Source organism: Neoarius graeffei, chromosome 6 (genome assembly GCF_027579695.1).
Source record: "Neoarius graeffei isolate fNeoGra1 chromosome 6, fNeoGra1.pri, whole genome shotgun sequence".
NCBI lineage: Eukaryota > Metazoa > Chordata > Actinopteri > Siluriformes > Ariidae > Neoarius > Neoarius graeffei.
Window position 1 is genome coordinate 94,465,159 of NC_083574.1, and position 17,667 is coordinate 94,482,825.

The window sequence follows — 17,667 nt, forward strand, 5'->3', positions numbered from 1 at the left end:
ATTCTTATTGGGAGTAACAAAGTTGGACAGGATTAGAAATGAGTAGGTATATTAGAGGGACAGGACATGGAGGGTGGCTTGGAGACGAAGTGAGAGAGGTGAGATTGAGATGGTTTGGACATGTACAGAGGAGAGATCCAGGGTATATTGGGGGGAAAAGAATGCTGGAGATGGAGTTGGCAGGTAGAAGGAAAAGAAAAGAGGAAGAGCAATGATGAGGTTTATGGATGTGGTGAAGGAGGACATGAGGATGGTTGGTGTGACAGAAGAAGATATGGAGGACAGGAGGAGATGGAGGGACATTATTGGCTGTGGTGACCCCAAATGAGAACAGCCAGAAGAAGAATAAGAAGTAATGTAATGTAAATCGCCTGACCTTTGCCTGTTTCTTGATCTCATTTCTGTCTTTTGGATTTGTTTGAAAGCCCTTTTAATAAATGCACTTAATCTGTACTTACATTTCTCTCCATTATATGACAGATGATATATGTCGCTCTGTAAACGGTGAATTACTTGTTCTGATATTGCTGATACATCTGTATTTCCAATGACATAAAACTATACAAAACTGTTCTGTCCACATTCACTGGATATGACCAATCGTGCACTCTGATTGGCTACTCTACTACGAGGATATCAGCTCATATACTATGAGTAAAGAAAAACAAAATGGCTGCAGCTTTCAGTTCTTTTAAATCAAGGCTGAATCCTTTCTTCTTCGCCGCTGCCTTTTATTAAATCACATTTCAGACTTTTAATTTGATTTCTTTCAGCGCGACTGCAATGCATGATGGGATGTATTACTTTGGTTAGTGACCATCGCTGTACGCTACTTTTCCTGATGCATTGTGGGATACTTTGAGGGCACTATATAGGGTGGAAATAATCCTCACTAAGGTTTCGGACAGCACTACAAAATGGCGTCCTCACTATATAGTGAGTAGGGAGCGATTTCGGACACAGGGATAGATTATTTTACCTCATTTAAAGAAAATGAGACATCCCTTACATTGGTCAATACCACTTTAAGAGCTGGACACCCCAATACTAACCAGTGAAAATGCAAAACAGTGGTCACATGATCCACAAGAGGCCATTTCGCTTCCTCTTTCAGCACATGTGCATGTTGCACTGTGCCATATTTTCTCAGACTAAAAGTGTCTTTTTCACTAATTTTCCTCCAGTTATTCTCTACAAAAAAAATCACCATCTTTCACTGGTAAATAAAGATGTATTTTCAAGAATTTTACATTGTATATAATCATATATATCTCAGAAAATTATGAAAAAAACTATATGTTGCCTTGAGGCAACATTGCACCATAATAGAATTGCACAAGGCCATACCAGGCAAAATGAGTCAGGATACAGTTTGAATTATGAAGAGATATGAAGATTTTGAATAATGTACATATATTTGCCATGAATAAGAGTTTCTAATGTATCTGTAAGAATGTCCAAATCACATAATGTGTACGTGCAAATTTTTTAACGCAGGAAATGAATCCACAAACTTTCTACGGCAAGCTGAATACAACCCCGATTCCAAAAAAGTTGGGACAAAGTACAAATTGTAAATAAAAATGGAATGCAATGATGTGGAAGTTTCAAAATTCCATATTTTATTCAGAATAGAACATAGATGACATATCAAATGTTTAAACTGAGAAAATGTATCATTTAAAGAGAAAAATTAGGTGATTTTAAATTTCATGACAACAACACATCTCAAAAAAGTTGGGACAAGGCCATGTTTCCCACTGTGAGACATCCCCTTTTCTCTTTACAACAGTCTGTAAACGTCTGGGGACTGAGGAGACAAGTTGCTCAAGTTTAGGGATAGGAATGTTAACCCATTCTTGTCTAATGTAGGATTCTAGTTGCTCAACTGTCTTAGGTCTTTTTTGTCATATCTTCCGTTTTATGATGCACCGAATGTTTTCTATGGGTGAAAGATCTGGACTGCAGGCTGGCCAGTTCAGTACCCAGACCCTTCTTCTACGCAGCCATGATGCTGTAATTGATGCAGTATGTGGTTTGGCATTGTCATGTTGGAAAATGCAAGGTCTTCCCTGAAAGAGACGTCGTCTGGATGGGAGCATATGTTGCTCTAGAACCTGGATATACCTTTCAGCATTGATGGTGTCTTTCCAGATGTGTAAGCTGCCCATGCCACACGCACTAATGCAAACCCATACCATCAGAGATGCAGGCTTCTGAACTGAGCGCCGATAACAACTTGGGTCGTCCTTCTCCTCTTTAGTCCGAATGACACGGCGTCCCTGATTTCCATAAAGAACTTCAAATTTTGATTCGTCTGACCACAGAACAGTTTTCCACTTTGCCACAGTCCATTTTAAATGAGCCTTGGCCCAGAGAAGACGTCTGCGCTTCTGGATCATGTTTAGATATGGCTTCTTCTTTGAACTATAGAGTTTTAGCTGGCAATGGCGGATGGCACGGTGAATTGTGTTCACAGATAATGTTCTCTGGAAATATTCCTGAGCCTGTTTTGTGATTTCCAATACAGAAGCATGCCTGTATGTGATGCAGTGCCGTCTAAGGGCCCGAAGATCACAGGCACCCAGTATGGTTTTCCGGCCTTGACCCTTATGCACAGAGATTCTTCCAGAGTCTCTGAATCTTTTGATGATATTATGCACTGTAGATGATGATATGTTCAAACTCTTTGCAATTTTACACTGTCGAACTCCTTTCTGATATTGCTCCACTATTTGTTGGCGCAGAATTAGGGGGATTGGTGATCCTCTTCCCATCTTTACTTCTGAGAGCCGCTGCCACTCCAAGATGCTCTTTTTATACCCAGTCATGTTAATGACCTATTGCCAATTGACCTAATGAGTTGCAATTTGGTCCTCCAGCTGTTCCTTTTTTGTACCTTTAACTTTTCCAGCCTCTTATTGCCCCTGTCCCAACTTTTTTGAGATGTGTTGCTGTCATGAAATTTCAAATGAGCCAATATTTGGCATGAAATTTCAAAATGTCTCACTTTCGACATTTGATATGCTGTCTATGTTCTATTATGAATACAATATCAGTTTTTGAGATTTGTAAATTATTGCATTCTGTTTTTATTTACAATTTGTACTTTGTCCCAACTTTTTTGGAATCGGGGTTGTAGAACTAGAACACGGGTGGCACTGCCAGTTGATGAGAGTGAGGATGAGGAGGTGTCATATAGTGATGAGGAAGATGAGGTTACTCCTCATCCTCACTTTCATCAACTGGCAGTGCCACCTGTGTTCTAGTTCTATTCAGCTTGTTGTAGAACGTTTGTGGATTCATGTTTAGTTTTATCTGTTATGGTACAATGTTGCTTTGAGGCAACACATTTTTAAAAAATACATAAATTCAAATATGATAAAAATGTTTACTATTTTGTTTAAGTGTCCTTTTTTAAGTCGGAAAAACATTACAAATTTTTTTTTCACCCATTGCGATCATAACGCGTACCATAGACGGCTAAGCGGAAACGATTTTATCGGACGTTTTGTATAAAGTTTTTATTTATTGAATTTGCGAAAAATAGAAATAAAAATGCACTGTTTCTCAAAATCCAGTGAACGTGGATCCAATAAAACAGTTATTCCACTCAGTCTCGTCGTACATGGCTTATAGCTATCAGCTCATGTACGACTCGATTTCGTGGAATAACTGTTAACTACTGTATATGGTCAATTCCAAAAGTATTGGCGCACTATGAAAATGGTGCCATGAAACAAAACAAAACCAGAAGCCACATATTGATGAACTTCCCAACAAATATTAAGTCAAGTGCACAGGTTATGCAATTTGCGCCCACGAGATACTAAAGACGTGGATGAGAATAGTGTGACATGATAATTCATGAGACTGTGGCCTCACAATATCAACTCATGGCTTCAGTATACAACCCTGATTCCAAAAAAGTTGGGACAAAGTTCAAATTGCAAATAAAAATGGAATGCAATAATTTACAAATCTCAAATACTGATATTGTATTCAGAATAGAACATAGACAACATATCAAATGTCGAAAGTGAGACATTTTGAAATTTCATGCCAAATATTGGCTCATTTGAAATTTCATGACAGCAACACATCTCAAAAAAGTTGGGACAGGGGCAATAAGAGGCTGGAAAAGTTAAAGGTACAAAAAAAGGAACAGCTGGAGGACCAAATTGCAACTCATTAGGTCAATTGGCAATAGGTCATTAACATGACTGGGTATAAAAAGAGCATCTTGGAGTGGCAGCGGCTCTCAGAAGTAAAGATGGGAAGAGGATCACCAATCCCCCTAATTCTGCGCCGACAAATAGTGGAGCAATATCAGAAAGGAGTTCGACAGTGTAAAACTGCAAAGAGTTTGAACATATCATCATCTACAGTGCATAATATCATCAAAAGATTCAGAGAATCTGGAAGAATCTCTGTGCGTAAGGGTCCAGGCTGGAAAACCATACTGGGTGCCTGTGATCTTCGGGCCCTTAGACGGCACTGCATCACATACAGGCATGCTTCTGTATTGGAAATCACAAAATGGGCTCAGGAATATTTCCAGAGAACATTATCTGTGAACACAATTCACCGTGCCATCCGCCGTTGCCAGCTAAAACTCTATAGTTCAAAGAAGAAGCCGTATCTAAACATGATCCAGAAGTGCAGACGTCTTCTCTGGGCCAAGGCTCATTTAAAATGGACTGTGGCAAAGTGGAAAACTGTTCTGTAGTCAGACGAATCAAAATTTGAAGTTCTTTATGGAAATCAGGGACGCCGTGTCATTCAGACTAAAGAGGAGAAGGACGACCCAAGTTGTTATCAGCGCTCAGTTCAGAAGCCTGCATCTCTGATGGTATGGGGTTGCATTAGTGCATGTGGCATGGGCAGCTTACACATCTGGAAAGACACCATCAATGCTGAAAGGTATATCCAGGTTCTAGAGCAACATATGCTCCCATCCAGACGACGTCTCTTTCAGGGAAGACCTTGCATTTTCCAACATGACAATGCCAAACCACATACTGCATCAATTACAGCATCATGGCTGTGTAGAAGAAGGGTCCGGGTACTGAACTGCAGTCCAGATCTTTCACCCATAGAAAACATTTGGCGCATCATAAAACGGAAGATACGACAAAAAAGACCTAAGACAGTTGAGCAACTAGAATCCTACATTAGACAAGAATGGGTTAACATTCCTATCCCTAAACTTGAGCAACTTGTCTCCTCAGTCCCCAGACGTTTACAGACTGTTGTAAAGAGAAAAGGGGATGTCTCACAGTGGTAAACATGGCCTTGTCCCAACTTTTTTGAGATGTATTGTTGTCATGAAATTTAAAATCACCTAATTTTTCTCTTTAAATGATACATTTTCTCAGTTTAAACATTTGATATGCCATCTATGTTCTATTCTGAATAAAATATGGAATTTTGAAACTTCCACATCATTGCATTCCATTTTTATTTACAATTTGTACTTTGTCCCAACTTTTTTGGAATCGGGGTTGTATTAAAAATGAACCCCTTAAGTTACCTTAGTGGCTCGATACTTGTCTTTGCAGATTAACTTTTTGATTTGATTCATTTTTTAAAATTCAGTTCAAGTTTTATTATTTCCCGCAAATGACTGACCGTCTGTGAGAAGCTCAGTCTGGTGTATTAGCATTAGCAGGAAGTGGCTCCTAGCATTGAACAATCGGCACCACTTTTGTGGAAAAAGGAAACAATCAACTCATATTTTTCCCCCCCAGAGTAACTGTCTATGTTCTGACGTGTCTGGGAACATCCAGTATTTTGATCTGAGAGTATGATTAATATCGAGACAAATAGATTCAGACAAAAAGCACAGCACAGTGTGTTCTTGCCGAACAGATTTGGGTGGATTTACATGTACTGTACATCTCGGAGTGAGAGTTCTGTTACACAGTGTACGTCCTCCGATGCTAATGAGATTAGCACACTGGAATTTTAACAGGATCCTGGTCATGGTATTCTTTCAAATACGTGACTGCTGCTGTTTGTATGACTGCTAGGTCCAAATGCACAAACAATGGACCTGGAAATCAGACTTCAGCTCTGTTCAGTGAGCCAGACAACCATATAATATTTATACAACATTTCGACTCATTGCAGAACAAAAGACACGGTGGTTAGGAGTTCTGTTTCTGACCGTGGAGCATGAATTGAAACCACAGCATCTTTCTTGGTCAAAAGGCATCTTTTTACGTCGTTTGATGTATACACTCAGTTATAATCTCGTCGTCTTCACTCCACGGACTGAACGATCAGAGGTCATCAGTGTATAGAGCTCGGTACAGGAAGTTTCTTTCACTTGAATACTAGAGAACCACATCATGTTGCTCATCAATTCCAATTACAGCTCCAGGATTTTACAGTGAAGAGATTACGTCATCAAAAAAAAAAAAAAAATCAATTAAAAGGCTGTCTGAACATAGTTCCTTTTGGACTGGAAGTTCTTAAGAGTTCCTGTGCTGCTCTACAGGTACGTTGTAGCTTCTCGGTTCTCACGCTCTTTGGCCTGCGCTACAGCCACGTTGATGCACTGCAGCCATTCCTCTGCGTGCTTGTCATCCTCCGCCTTCAGCACGTATGTCTTATTGTCCGTGAAGATCTCGAAAGCTCGAGGTAAGCCACGGTCCCGCCGCTTCTTTGCCACAATCTTCACACTCTGGACTTTGCTTAGCTCGATAGTGTTGTCGTCCAGCTCATCCTTCTGGTCAGGGAACAGAGGAACCAGATGGGATTAAATCATACTGGAACTAATGCATTGTCTTATAAAGAGATTTAATTTGACCGGACTACAACTTACATTGCAATCAAGCATATAGAAAATAGAAATAAAACCTGATAGGCAGGCTGCATGAGTGAGGGATGTCAACTGGTGGACCACATTCCTGATGTGGCTCCAGCCAAGTATTTCCATCCATAGTCCAGACACTCGCTCATTCACTATGAACGATATACAGTCGACTGTTTTATGTAACCCTATACAGTGCTATATATGAATTCACACAACGCTGTGACTAGTGAGTGCTCTGGAAGGACGTCATTGTGTCCTACTGTCACAAAAATAACTCAAATGTTTCCCTCGCAACCTAAAAGAAAATATATAATACAACAATAGCTATTATTATCCATACAGGACACTTTTTCAATGGAATAAAAACGTGTTCTATTCCCTTCTAGCGGGTTTCATTCATTTGGTTTGATAGCATGCAATATTGTTAGCATATCGCTTATCCTGTGTGTATTATGTCACTCTACTCAATGGAGAATGAGTGTTGAATATGGTTTACAATATTGCATGGTTGTCAAGGCAACATGACGTCACATGTCGGAGACGTAAAACTTCCACGCTAGTGAGTGAGCGACTGGGACAATTTGTAAACAAACATGGCCGCCAGGTTTGCTTCGTTAAATACGGAAGATTTTGAGAGAATTTTGAAAGAGAAAGATGCACTGAACACCCAAAAGGAATGTGTATGTATAATAATAATAATAATAATATTGGCGGGCGGCACGGTGGTGTAGTGGTTAGTGCCGTCGCCTCACAGCAAGAAGGTCCGGGTTCGAGCCCTGTGGCCGGCGAGGGCTTTTCTGTGTGGAGTTTGCATGTTCTCCCCATGTCGTGTGGGTTTCCTCCGGGTGCTCCGGTTTCCCCCACAGTCCAAAGACATGCAGGTTAGGTTAACTGGTGACTCTAAATTGAGCGTAGGTGTGAATGTGAGTGTGAATGGTTGTCTGTGTCTATGTGTCAGCCCTGTGATGACCTGGCGACTTGTCCAGGGTGTACCCCGCCTTTCGCCCGTAGTCAGCTGGGATAGGCTCCAGCTTGCCTGCGACCCTGTAGAACAGGATAAAGCGGCTAGAGATAATGAGATGAGATGAGATAATATTGGCTGGCTTTTTTTCGTGGTCTATCAGATATATTCCATTCAGCTACTTGTCTTCGGCTCGTTCAGCATCATGCTCGCTGATACGCCACTCAACATTTAAATATATTATACGGCTCCAGCAAACCTGATAAGCGTATGAATGAAAACTGCTTGGGGCTTTTAAACTGCTTTTACATGGAACATCTTGTTCTGGGTGCAACTTGTTCCTGCTTACCATCTAAACACAATCAGAGGCAAGTAGGAGGGGCTTATTTGTGCGCGGTAGTATCCGGGCCATTTATAATCCAGACAAGATTCTTCTTCTTCTTCTGGCTGCTCCCGATTAGGGGTTGCCACAGCAGATCTTTCGTCTCCATTGCTCCCTGTCTTCCGCATCCTTCTCTTCCACACCTGCCACTTTCATGTCCTCTCTCACCACATCCATGTATCTCCTCTTTGGCCTTCCTCGTTTTCGTGTGCCTGGCAGCTCCATCCTCAACATTCTCCTTCCAACATGCTCTGCATCTCTTCTCAGGATGTGCCCGTACCATCTCAGTCTCATCTCTCTTAGCTTAATTCCCAAGCTCTCCACATGTGCTGTCCCTCTGATGTGCTCGTTCCTTATCCTGTCCAACCTCCCATCGCAAACCTTAACATCCTCAACTCCGCCACCTCCAACTTTGCCTCCTGTCTCTTCGTTAAGGGTACGGTCTCCAATCCGTACATCACAGCTGGTCTCACTACTGTCTTATACATCTTACCTTTCACTTTTGCTGGGACTTTCCGATCACAAATGACTCCTGAAATCCTTCTCCAACTGCTCCACCCTGCCTGCACTCTCTTTCTCACCTCACTACTATCGCAGCCCCCATTTTCCTGCACAGTTGACCCCAGGTACTTGAATTCACCAACTTTCTTTACGTCTACTCCTTGCATCTTCACTACACTCTCATCCCCATTCTCATTGATGCACATGTATTCTGTTTTGCTCCTGCTCACCTTTATTCCTCTTCGTTCCAATGCATCTCTCCAAACCCAACTCAACCTCCTTTCTACTTTCACCACATATCACAATATCATCTGCAAACATCATGTTCCATGGTGACTCTTGCCTCACTTCATCCGTCAAACTATCCATCACTACGGCAAACAAGAAAGGACTCAAAGCAATCCAGACAAGATTGCTTCAATGAAAAAAAAAATCAATGGTCAGTTCTTCTTGATTGTTTTTCCTTGTCAAACTTCTCCGCCTTTAAACGATGGAGTTTAGCGATTCCTAAACCAATCGCACTGAGAACTGGACTAAAGAAGAAGTTCTGATCCTCATCCAGTTGTGGTGAGATGCAGATATCTGGTTGGATTTGGAGAAATCTGCACTGAATCACCGAACGTTTAAAAAGAAACATGCAGCAAAAGGACAATAAAGGAAGTTAAAAACAAGCTTCTGATCACTGATTTCCACGTGCACATTTTTGTTGTTTTCCTGTCGAACATCCAGTTTGGGGCGGCACGGTGGTGTAGTGGTTAGCGCTGTCACCTCACAGCAAGAAGGTCCGGGTTCGAGCCACGTGGCCGGCGAGGGCCTTTCTGTGCGGAGTTTGCATGTTCTCCCCGTGTCCGCGTGGGTTTCCTCCGGGTGCTCCGGTTTCCCCCACAGTCCAAAGACATGCAGGTTAGGTTAACTGGTGACTCTAAATTGACCGTAGGTGTGAATGTGAGTGTGAATGGTTGTCTGTGTCTATGTGTCAGCCCTGTGATGACCTGGCGACTTGTCCAGGGTGTACCCCGCCTTTCGCCCGTAGTCAGCTGGGATAGGCTCCAGCTTGCCTGCGACCCTGTAGTGGCTAGAGATAATGAGATGAAATGAGACGTCCAGTTTGCCACTGATAGCAAGTGAGCGTGTAAACATGAAGAAAAGTGGGCACGGCTTGTTCCGGGCACAACTTGTTCCAGCTGCCCGTGTAAAAGCAGCTTTAGAGTATAATTTTCTAAATACAGTATGAACCAGCGCAGCTTCTGTAACAGGTTCTTGTTACAGTTGTGACGAATCACGTGCATTTATGTAAATTATTTCGCTGAAGGAAGCTCATCAGACCAGAGACTAGCTTCAGGGCTACAAACATTTGCTCACTGAGGGAAGAATTTTCACAGACTTTCACAGGTTTTTAATTGACTTTCGTCTCTCTGACCTGATTCGCAAAGTAACAATATGACTTGTTAAAAAGAAAAAGATGAAAAACGGGATGTTTCAAAGACTGGACAAAGAACTATGTGTTTATTCTCCTTCTTTCTAATGCAGAACAATGCGAAGCCCCGCCCCATTTTAATTACTTTCTAGTGAGCATTAGAGTTTACATTTTGTTCCAGTCTATAATTTTCCATTTCATCCCTAATAAATATCGTGATGAGATACTATAATGATGTTTTTAATGTTGGTTAAGTCGAAGATACAGTATATCAATGGATTAATTTAATTTATTCCACGTTCATGAACGTCTCGGTTTAACATGACAAAAAAGCGAGAACGCCACATCCTAAGAAAAATCGAGACGAAGACAATGAATGTGAGATAGAGGAAGAGGGGGCGGGGTTTCCAGTTTATATCTGAGGGCTCAAAAAAACACTTTGTGTATCTGTCAATCATTCCAGATTTACTTGCTGATTGGCTCATCTGCCGTTTTTATTGTAGAAAAAAAAGAAAATTGCACTTTTTGTGTATTTTGAGTGATACCTTGTAGCAGCATACTCTGATGTTAAAATGTAAAGATTCTATATCATCTCTAGCCGCTTTATCCTTCTACAGGGTTACAGGCAAGCTGGAGCCTATCCCAGCTGACTACAGGCGAAAGGCGGGGTACACCCTGGACAAGTCGCCAGGTCATCACAGGGCTGACACATAGACACAGACAACCATTCACACTCACATTCACACCTACGCTCAATTTAGAGCCACCAGTTAACCTAACCTGCATGTCTTTGGACTGTGGGGGAAACCCACGCGGACACGGGGAGAACATGCAAACTCCGCACAGAAAGGCCCTCGCCGGCCACGGGGCTCGAACCCAGGACATTCTTGCTGTGAGGCGACAGCGCTAACCACTACACCACCGTGCCGCCCAAGATTCTATATAAAATACGTAAACATTGGCAGGTCTGCACACACCATGTGAAGTTGCGTCTAATTCAGGTTCTCACGGTTTCTCAAACATCTTCAATCCAGACACCACTTTAACTGTCAAACAAATTTGATGGATCCCCATGAAAACAGATTTATTTTATGAACATAATCCAACTCTTTAAATATTATTTCAGTGTGTTCAGTAATAGTCTGGTTTTTGGAGCCCGAGAGCATTTGGACGCCGTTTTTTCCCTGAACTTTCCAGTGACACAACACATTGGGCCAAAGTTAACATTATTATCATTATTATATTTTTTTAAAGTTATTTTCAGCGACTGAGGTTTGGATTAAACCCCTTCAATTCAAGTGACCAACGAAAGAGACCAATAACTATAACAACTCAATCATATTAAATATAATAACTTTGATAATGGTGATTATCGTTGTCAAAAAACAAAAACACAAACAAAAAAACCCCACAGACCCACTGGCTACGCTTCTCAGACCCCAAATTAAGAACCTCTGACCCTCATAAATATATGAACATATGTATATGCTGAGGTCGCGGCATGGTGGTGTAGTGGTTAGCACTGTTGCCTCACAGCAAGAAGGTTCTGGGTTTGAGTCCAGCGTCCGATGGGGGCCTTTCTGTGCAGAGTTTGCATGTTCTCCCCGTGTCCGCGTGGGTTTCCTCCGGGTGCTCCGGTTTCCCTCACAGTCCAAAGACATGCAGGTTAGGTTAACTGGTGACTCTAAATTGACCGTAGGTGTGAATATGAGTATGAATGGTTGTTTGTCTCTGTGTGTCAGCCCTGCAACTTGTCCAGGGTGTACCCCGCCTCTTGCCCATAGTCAGCTGGGATAGGCTCCAGCTTGCCTGCGACCCTCCACAGGATAAGCGGTTACGGATAACGGAATGGAATGTATCTGCTGACCTTGGAGATTGCTAAACCCTGTTCTCTCTCTTTGCTCTCTGGGAGACGTGGTGGGGGATCTGTTCTTTGTTACCTTGTTGTGCTTAACATCCATGAGAATACATGTTGTTCCTCAAAGGAGCTTCCACAAAGCGTCAAAGAACATGAAGGGGAAGTACTGCAAACCACCATAGGCTAAACTCCAATTCACAGTTCTTAAGATCCAAAGTTTGGTGAAACTTTGGATCTTAAAACATGGGAACAGAGGCTGGGAAGCAGTTTGTGGGTTATGATGGTTTGGTGTGCTTTCTTGATAATTGTCAGTTGCTTTATTCTCAGGCTGTCTCACGTTCTCAAGCTTTACTCTGGAGATAGTTAGATTTGGCTTGCTGTCTGAAAACATTTATGAATAAATCTCAGCAGGAGAAAGATCTTTAGATAATAACCAGAATAAATGTCTTTACACCTCCATTACACCTCCATGCCAGCAGCTTAACTTCATGGTCTAATATACACTATATACAATAATACCACATAGCTTAACTTCACAACCACTGATTTTGTGAAGTCTTGCCAACTACTGTACCTACTTTGTATTCTGTGTACTGTTGTTAAACATTTTCAAGTGAAATATAACAAATGCATACTCAAATGTCACTAGAAGTGGTCAGATGACATCATAGAACAATGTTTTGCATATTAATTGACTCATCATTATCATTTGCATACCAGATGACAAGATTTTCTGAAGACACTTGACTATAATGGAAGTGAATAAGAGCTTTATTGGTATAGAAAATAATTAATTATACATTTTGTTATCAAATTTATTTGGACATCTTTGGCACCACAAATTCACTATTTGCATGTTTAGAAAATTCTAATTTCTATCAAGAATATGAAGAAAATGAAGCAGCGGAAGTGCGTACAGTAGCTGGGAAATATGGATGGAAGTGGTTATGGATGGAAAAACCCACTTATATTACTGTAAATATGCCAAGAAAAGAGTTTAAAATGAAGAACAAGAATGTGATCAGGTTGGACAAAGATTGACCAGTGGATGGTTGATGAGAACAGTGGTGAGCAGGGATTGGTTGATGGGAACATTTGTGAGCAGGGATTGGTTAATGGGTAGAATGGCAAGCAGGGATTGGTTGATGGGAACAATAGTGAGCAGGGATTGGTTGATGGGAACAATGGCGAGCAGGGATTGGTTGATGGGAACAATGGCGAGCAGGGACTGGTTGATGGGAACAATGGCAAGCAGGGATTGGTTGATGAGAACAATGGCGAGCAGGGATTGGTTGATGGGAACAATAGCAAGCAGGGATTGGTTGATGGGAACAATGGCGAGCAGGGACTGGTTGATGGGGACAATGGTGAGCAGGGATTGCTTGATGGGAACAATGGTGAGCAGGAATTGGTTGATGGAACAATGGCAAACAGGGATTGGGTGATGGGAACAATGGCAAACAGGGATTGGGTGATGGGAACAATGGCAAACAGGGATTGGGTGATGGGAACAATGGCGAGCAGGGATTGGGTGATGGGAACAATGGCGAGCAGGGACTGGTTGATGGGAACAATGGCGAGCAGGGATTGGTTGATGGGAGCAATGGTGAGCAGGGACTGGTTGATGGGAACAATGGTGAGCAGGGACTGGTTGATGGGAACAGTGGTGAGCAGGGATTGGTTGATGGGAACAGTGGCGAGCAGGGATTGGTTGATGAGAACAATGGCGAGCAGGGATTGGTTGATGGGAGCAATGGTGAGCAGGGACTGGTTGATGGGAACAATGGTGAGCAGGGACTGGTTGATGGGAACAATGGTGAGCAGGGATTGGTTGATGGGAACAATGGCAAGCAGGGACTGGTTGATGGGAACAATGGCGAGCAGGGATTGGTTGATGGGAGTAATGGTGAGCAGGGACTGGTTGATGGGAACAATGGTGAGCAGGGACTGGTTGATGGGAACAATGGTGAGCAGGGATTGGGTGATGGGAACAATGGCGAGCAGGGATTGGGTGATGGGAACAATGGCGAGCAGGGATTGGGTGATGGGAACAATGGCGAGCAGGGATTGGGTGATGGGAACAATGGCGAGCAGGGATTGGGTGATGGGAACAATGGTGAGTAGGGATTGGTTGATGGGAACAATTGCGAGCAGGGATTAGTTGATGGGGAAAATGGCGAGCAGTGACTAGTTTATGGGAACAATGATGAGCAGGGATTGGTTAATGGGAACAATGGCGAGCAGGAATTGGTTGATGGGAACAATGATGAGCAGCGATTGGTTGATGGGAACAATGGCGAGCAATGATTGTTTGATGGGAACAATGGCAAGCAGGGTTTAGTTGATGGGAACAATGGTGAGTAGCGATTGGTTGCTGGGAACAATGGCGAGCAGGGATTGGTTGATGGGAACAATGGCGAGCAGGGATTGATTGATGGGAAAAATTGTAAGCAGGGATTGGTTAATTGGAACAATAGTGAGCAGGGATTGGTTGAGAGAAATAATTGTAAGCAGGGATTGGCTGTTGGAAACATCAGAACAGTGCTGGCGAGTTGAATGAACTTGCCTGGGTTTTGGATTGTTCTCTGGATTACTGTTTTCTCCTTGTTGTGTACCTTTGCCTGTTTTGTTTGTTTTTTTTTGGCACTTGGGCTTACATTTTGTAACAGCCAATAAACCTCGTGTACACGGACACTCCGCTCACTCCAGAGTCTTGTTGTTTACACACTGTGCTGCGTCAAATGGCAGAGCTTATCAAGCTGTACTCAAATAAAATTATATGAAACTTTTGGGATTGGATGATAAAACCTTTTGCCTGCAAACACTGTAAATTTTAACAAACCATGTAATTGTAACCTGCAAAGTCAATTTGTATGTAGAACAGGCCTTGTTATATGTTTTGTTTTATTTTATTTTCAAATTGGTTCCCTAGTAGTTTGTAATTTGTATAGTTTTTCCTTTCTAAATAAACGAACCTTGCTAGTTCAGTAACGCATCCAAACAGAATGGAAAGCAAGACAATTTGTTTTCCATTTAACATGTGCTGAATGAATTTTCCTCATTTCCTTTATCATGCTGCTGACTTTTGGTTTATTTGGCTTTCTCCTCAATCATGACAAACTGACCTCAGTCTCTTTTTCTCTTTGTTTTCTCGGCATGCTTTTGATTATAGCATATTTTTTTTTGTGTGTGCATTTTGGTCCAAGTCGGACTGAACCCCTGCCATCTCTGGCTTGCAGATCAGTTGTTAAATTGAAATGCACTGTTAAAACATTGTGCAGGCTTCTCTATTTTCCTGTTTTTCACCCCCCCCCCCAGTTTTTAGCTACTCCAAATACTGATTTCCATCTTTCTGGATGAGTCACACATTATGCCAATCATGCCTTGGATCCAGGTATACCTCAGGGGCTAATATTGCATCCTGTATTATTATATTCAAGTTCAGTAAAGCCCACAGAGGAACATTAGAGATTATCGAGAGTTGGGCGTTTGCATCATTTGACTTACTATCTCATTGTTATCCAGTTATGAGGAGCAGGAGAATCAAAGTGGGTCACGGGGGGTTACAGAATGGGACACAGTTGTGTGGTAGCCTGGGAAACCCCTTCACATGAGTAAATTTGGACATTTTAAGTTAAAATGTTGAAACTCTGGGCTGGAATGTGTTTCTCTTCTGAAAAGGAGACAATCCTTTTGAAAGATTTCATTCCAACGACATACTTGCCAACCCCCAGAGCAGGAAAAGCAGTAGATCAGATCCTGTGATGCAGTCACACCCTTCTAAGGGGGTCCGGGGGTATGCTTCACGAGAAAATTTTGAAAAAATAAATCCTCTGCATTCTGAGTGCCATATTTGAAGAAAATGGATTGAGAAATCAGACTGACGTACTTCGCAAAACGCTGCTTCTCACCTCGCCTTGTTGCTTTGACGCTGAAGGATCCAATGACCAAGTCGCCTTGAACTTCTTGTCGTAGCAAATCTTATATTTTCTTTGGAGTTTTCATTGTTTGCAATCACCAGGGTGTGTTTGGTGTTTCTAAATATTGGCACAATTTGTTGTAATATGTAACCTCATTGCTGATTGGCTAGAACCATAATGAGACCAATGGAATTGCACAATACAATAGAGCGTTACAATTTAGATTCAACATCATTATCGTGCCATTCTATTGGCTCTCGACTTCACCTAATATGATTATCTGATGCTATATTCTTGTATCCTGTCTGCCAAAAACAGCTGAAGTGAGATCAGAAGAGTGAATCCAACAGTGTTCACTGATTATTTTGTACTGTAATGCGGTAGTTTTTAGCATCTGGCCTGCAGCTGGATGAGCTTATGTGATCACACATTGTCTGCCGTCATCATACGTCCACAATTTACAAAAATCGCTACTCCTCCTACAGGATTGATCGGGTTTTGATCAAACTCGCATACAATGTTCCCCAGATGGGTGTGTACTGTATAAAAGTTGTCAAGATGGTTGCGCCACTGGTCATATTTACAATTTTATGGGCGTCCTGGTGGGTATGAGCTACAGCCTCACTGAGGCTATTTTTTAGAATGTTCTACTGCTCCCAGAAACTATTATTGTTTATGAATTCTTCAGTTAGTATTGTAGTTCTTGTGTTTTTTTTTTTTAGCTCATCCAGCCACAGGCCAGGCTGGATATGCTTATGCAATCACGTGTCGTCTGTCTGACGTCCGTTGTCGTTGTCCATCCACAATTTACAAAAATCGCTACTCCTCCTACAGGATTGATCAGATTTCGATCAAACTTGCATACAATGTTCCCCAGATGGGTGTGCATAAAAGTTGTCAAGATGGTGCCACCATCTGTCATATTTACGATTTTATGGGCGTCTTGGCCAGTATGAGCTACAGCCTCATTGAGACTTTTTATAACTAAAAGTGGTAGGCGGGATTCACCTATCAAAATCGGTAGACTACTGCCTGAATCGGTAGAGTTGGCAAGTATGCAATTAGACTAAAAGATGCAACACCTACCTCTAGATTTATAACCTAATCTACTGATTGGGCAACATTACTGATAAGTTTTAAATAATTATACATGAAAAAAAAGGAATTAAGTTCTCAGAGTCAAGTCAAAGTCCCTCTCATGCCAGAATCTGGTCTTCCCAGGCAGTCTCCTCTCCCAGTGCTAACCAACTCTTTAAGGCACATGGGTGCGGCACCGATCTCTGTTTCGATAGCACTTGGCCTCTCACCTATACAGCTAGGGTTACAGTAGGAGGCTGGTTCTCTGGTAACTGCGAGAGTTTGACTTCCCCACTCGCATCTGTATTGCAGCAAGCCTTGCCAGATGGTAGAAGGTACCATTTTTATGATGGTTTTTGATATGACCCAACCACGGGTAGAACTCACAGTCTCCCGGTTGTGAGGTAGACACGATAACCACTAGGCCAACTTGTGGTTAACTAATTTCTCACTCTGATTATATTCATCATCAGCATCATGCTGCGTTCATGTGCTATGGGAAGATGATATTTTCCAGTTGGGAAGTGGTATTTACCAGTGTGTTGTGTTCACATGCTTTTGTTGTTGTTGACAAATTAAAGATGGTGGACCAGATTCAAGTTAGCAATAGTTAGTTAGCTATCGTTAGCAATAGCGTCTGCTCTGGATAGGTAAAAACAAACCATAACAACGCATTTTTAAAGGAAACAGATTTCTAATGTATTATATTACACTTGTTAATGACGCAACAT

At 42.0% G+C, this 17,667-nt stretch overlaps 1 protein-coding gene across 4 annotated transcripts in view; it reads right to left on the minus strand.

Annotated features, from left to right (window-relative positions):
- Positions 1–5,516: 5,516 nt before the first annotated feature.
- veph1 (ventricular zone expressed PH domain-containing 1) overlaps positions 5,517–17,667 on the minus strand; it is a 285,636-nt gene continuing 273,485 nt past the window's right edge. For all 4 annotated transcript variants that reach the window (XM_060923054.1, XM_060923053.1, XM_060923052.1 and 1 more), the window contains one exon: positions 5,517–6,733. In XM_060923054.1, coding sequence (XP_060779037.1) covers positions 6,497–6,733 — 237 coding nt within the window. In that variant the 3' untranslated portion in view covers positions 5,517–6,496. The remainder of the gene's footprint in view (positions 6,734–17,667) is intronic.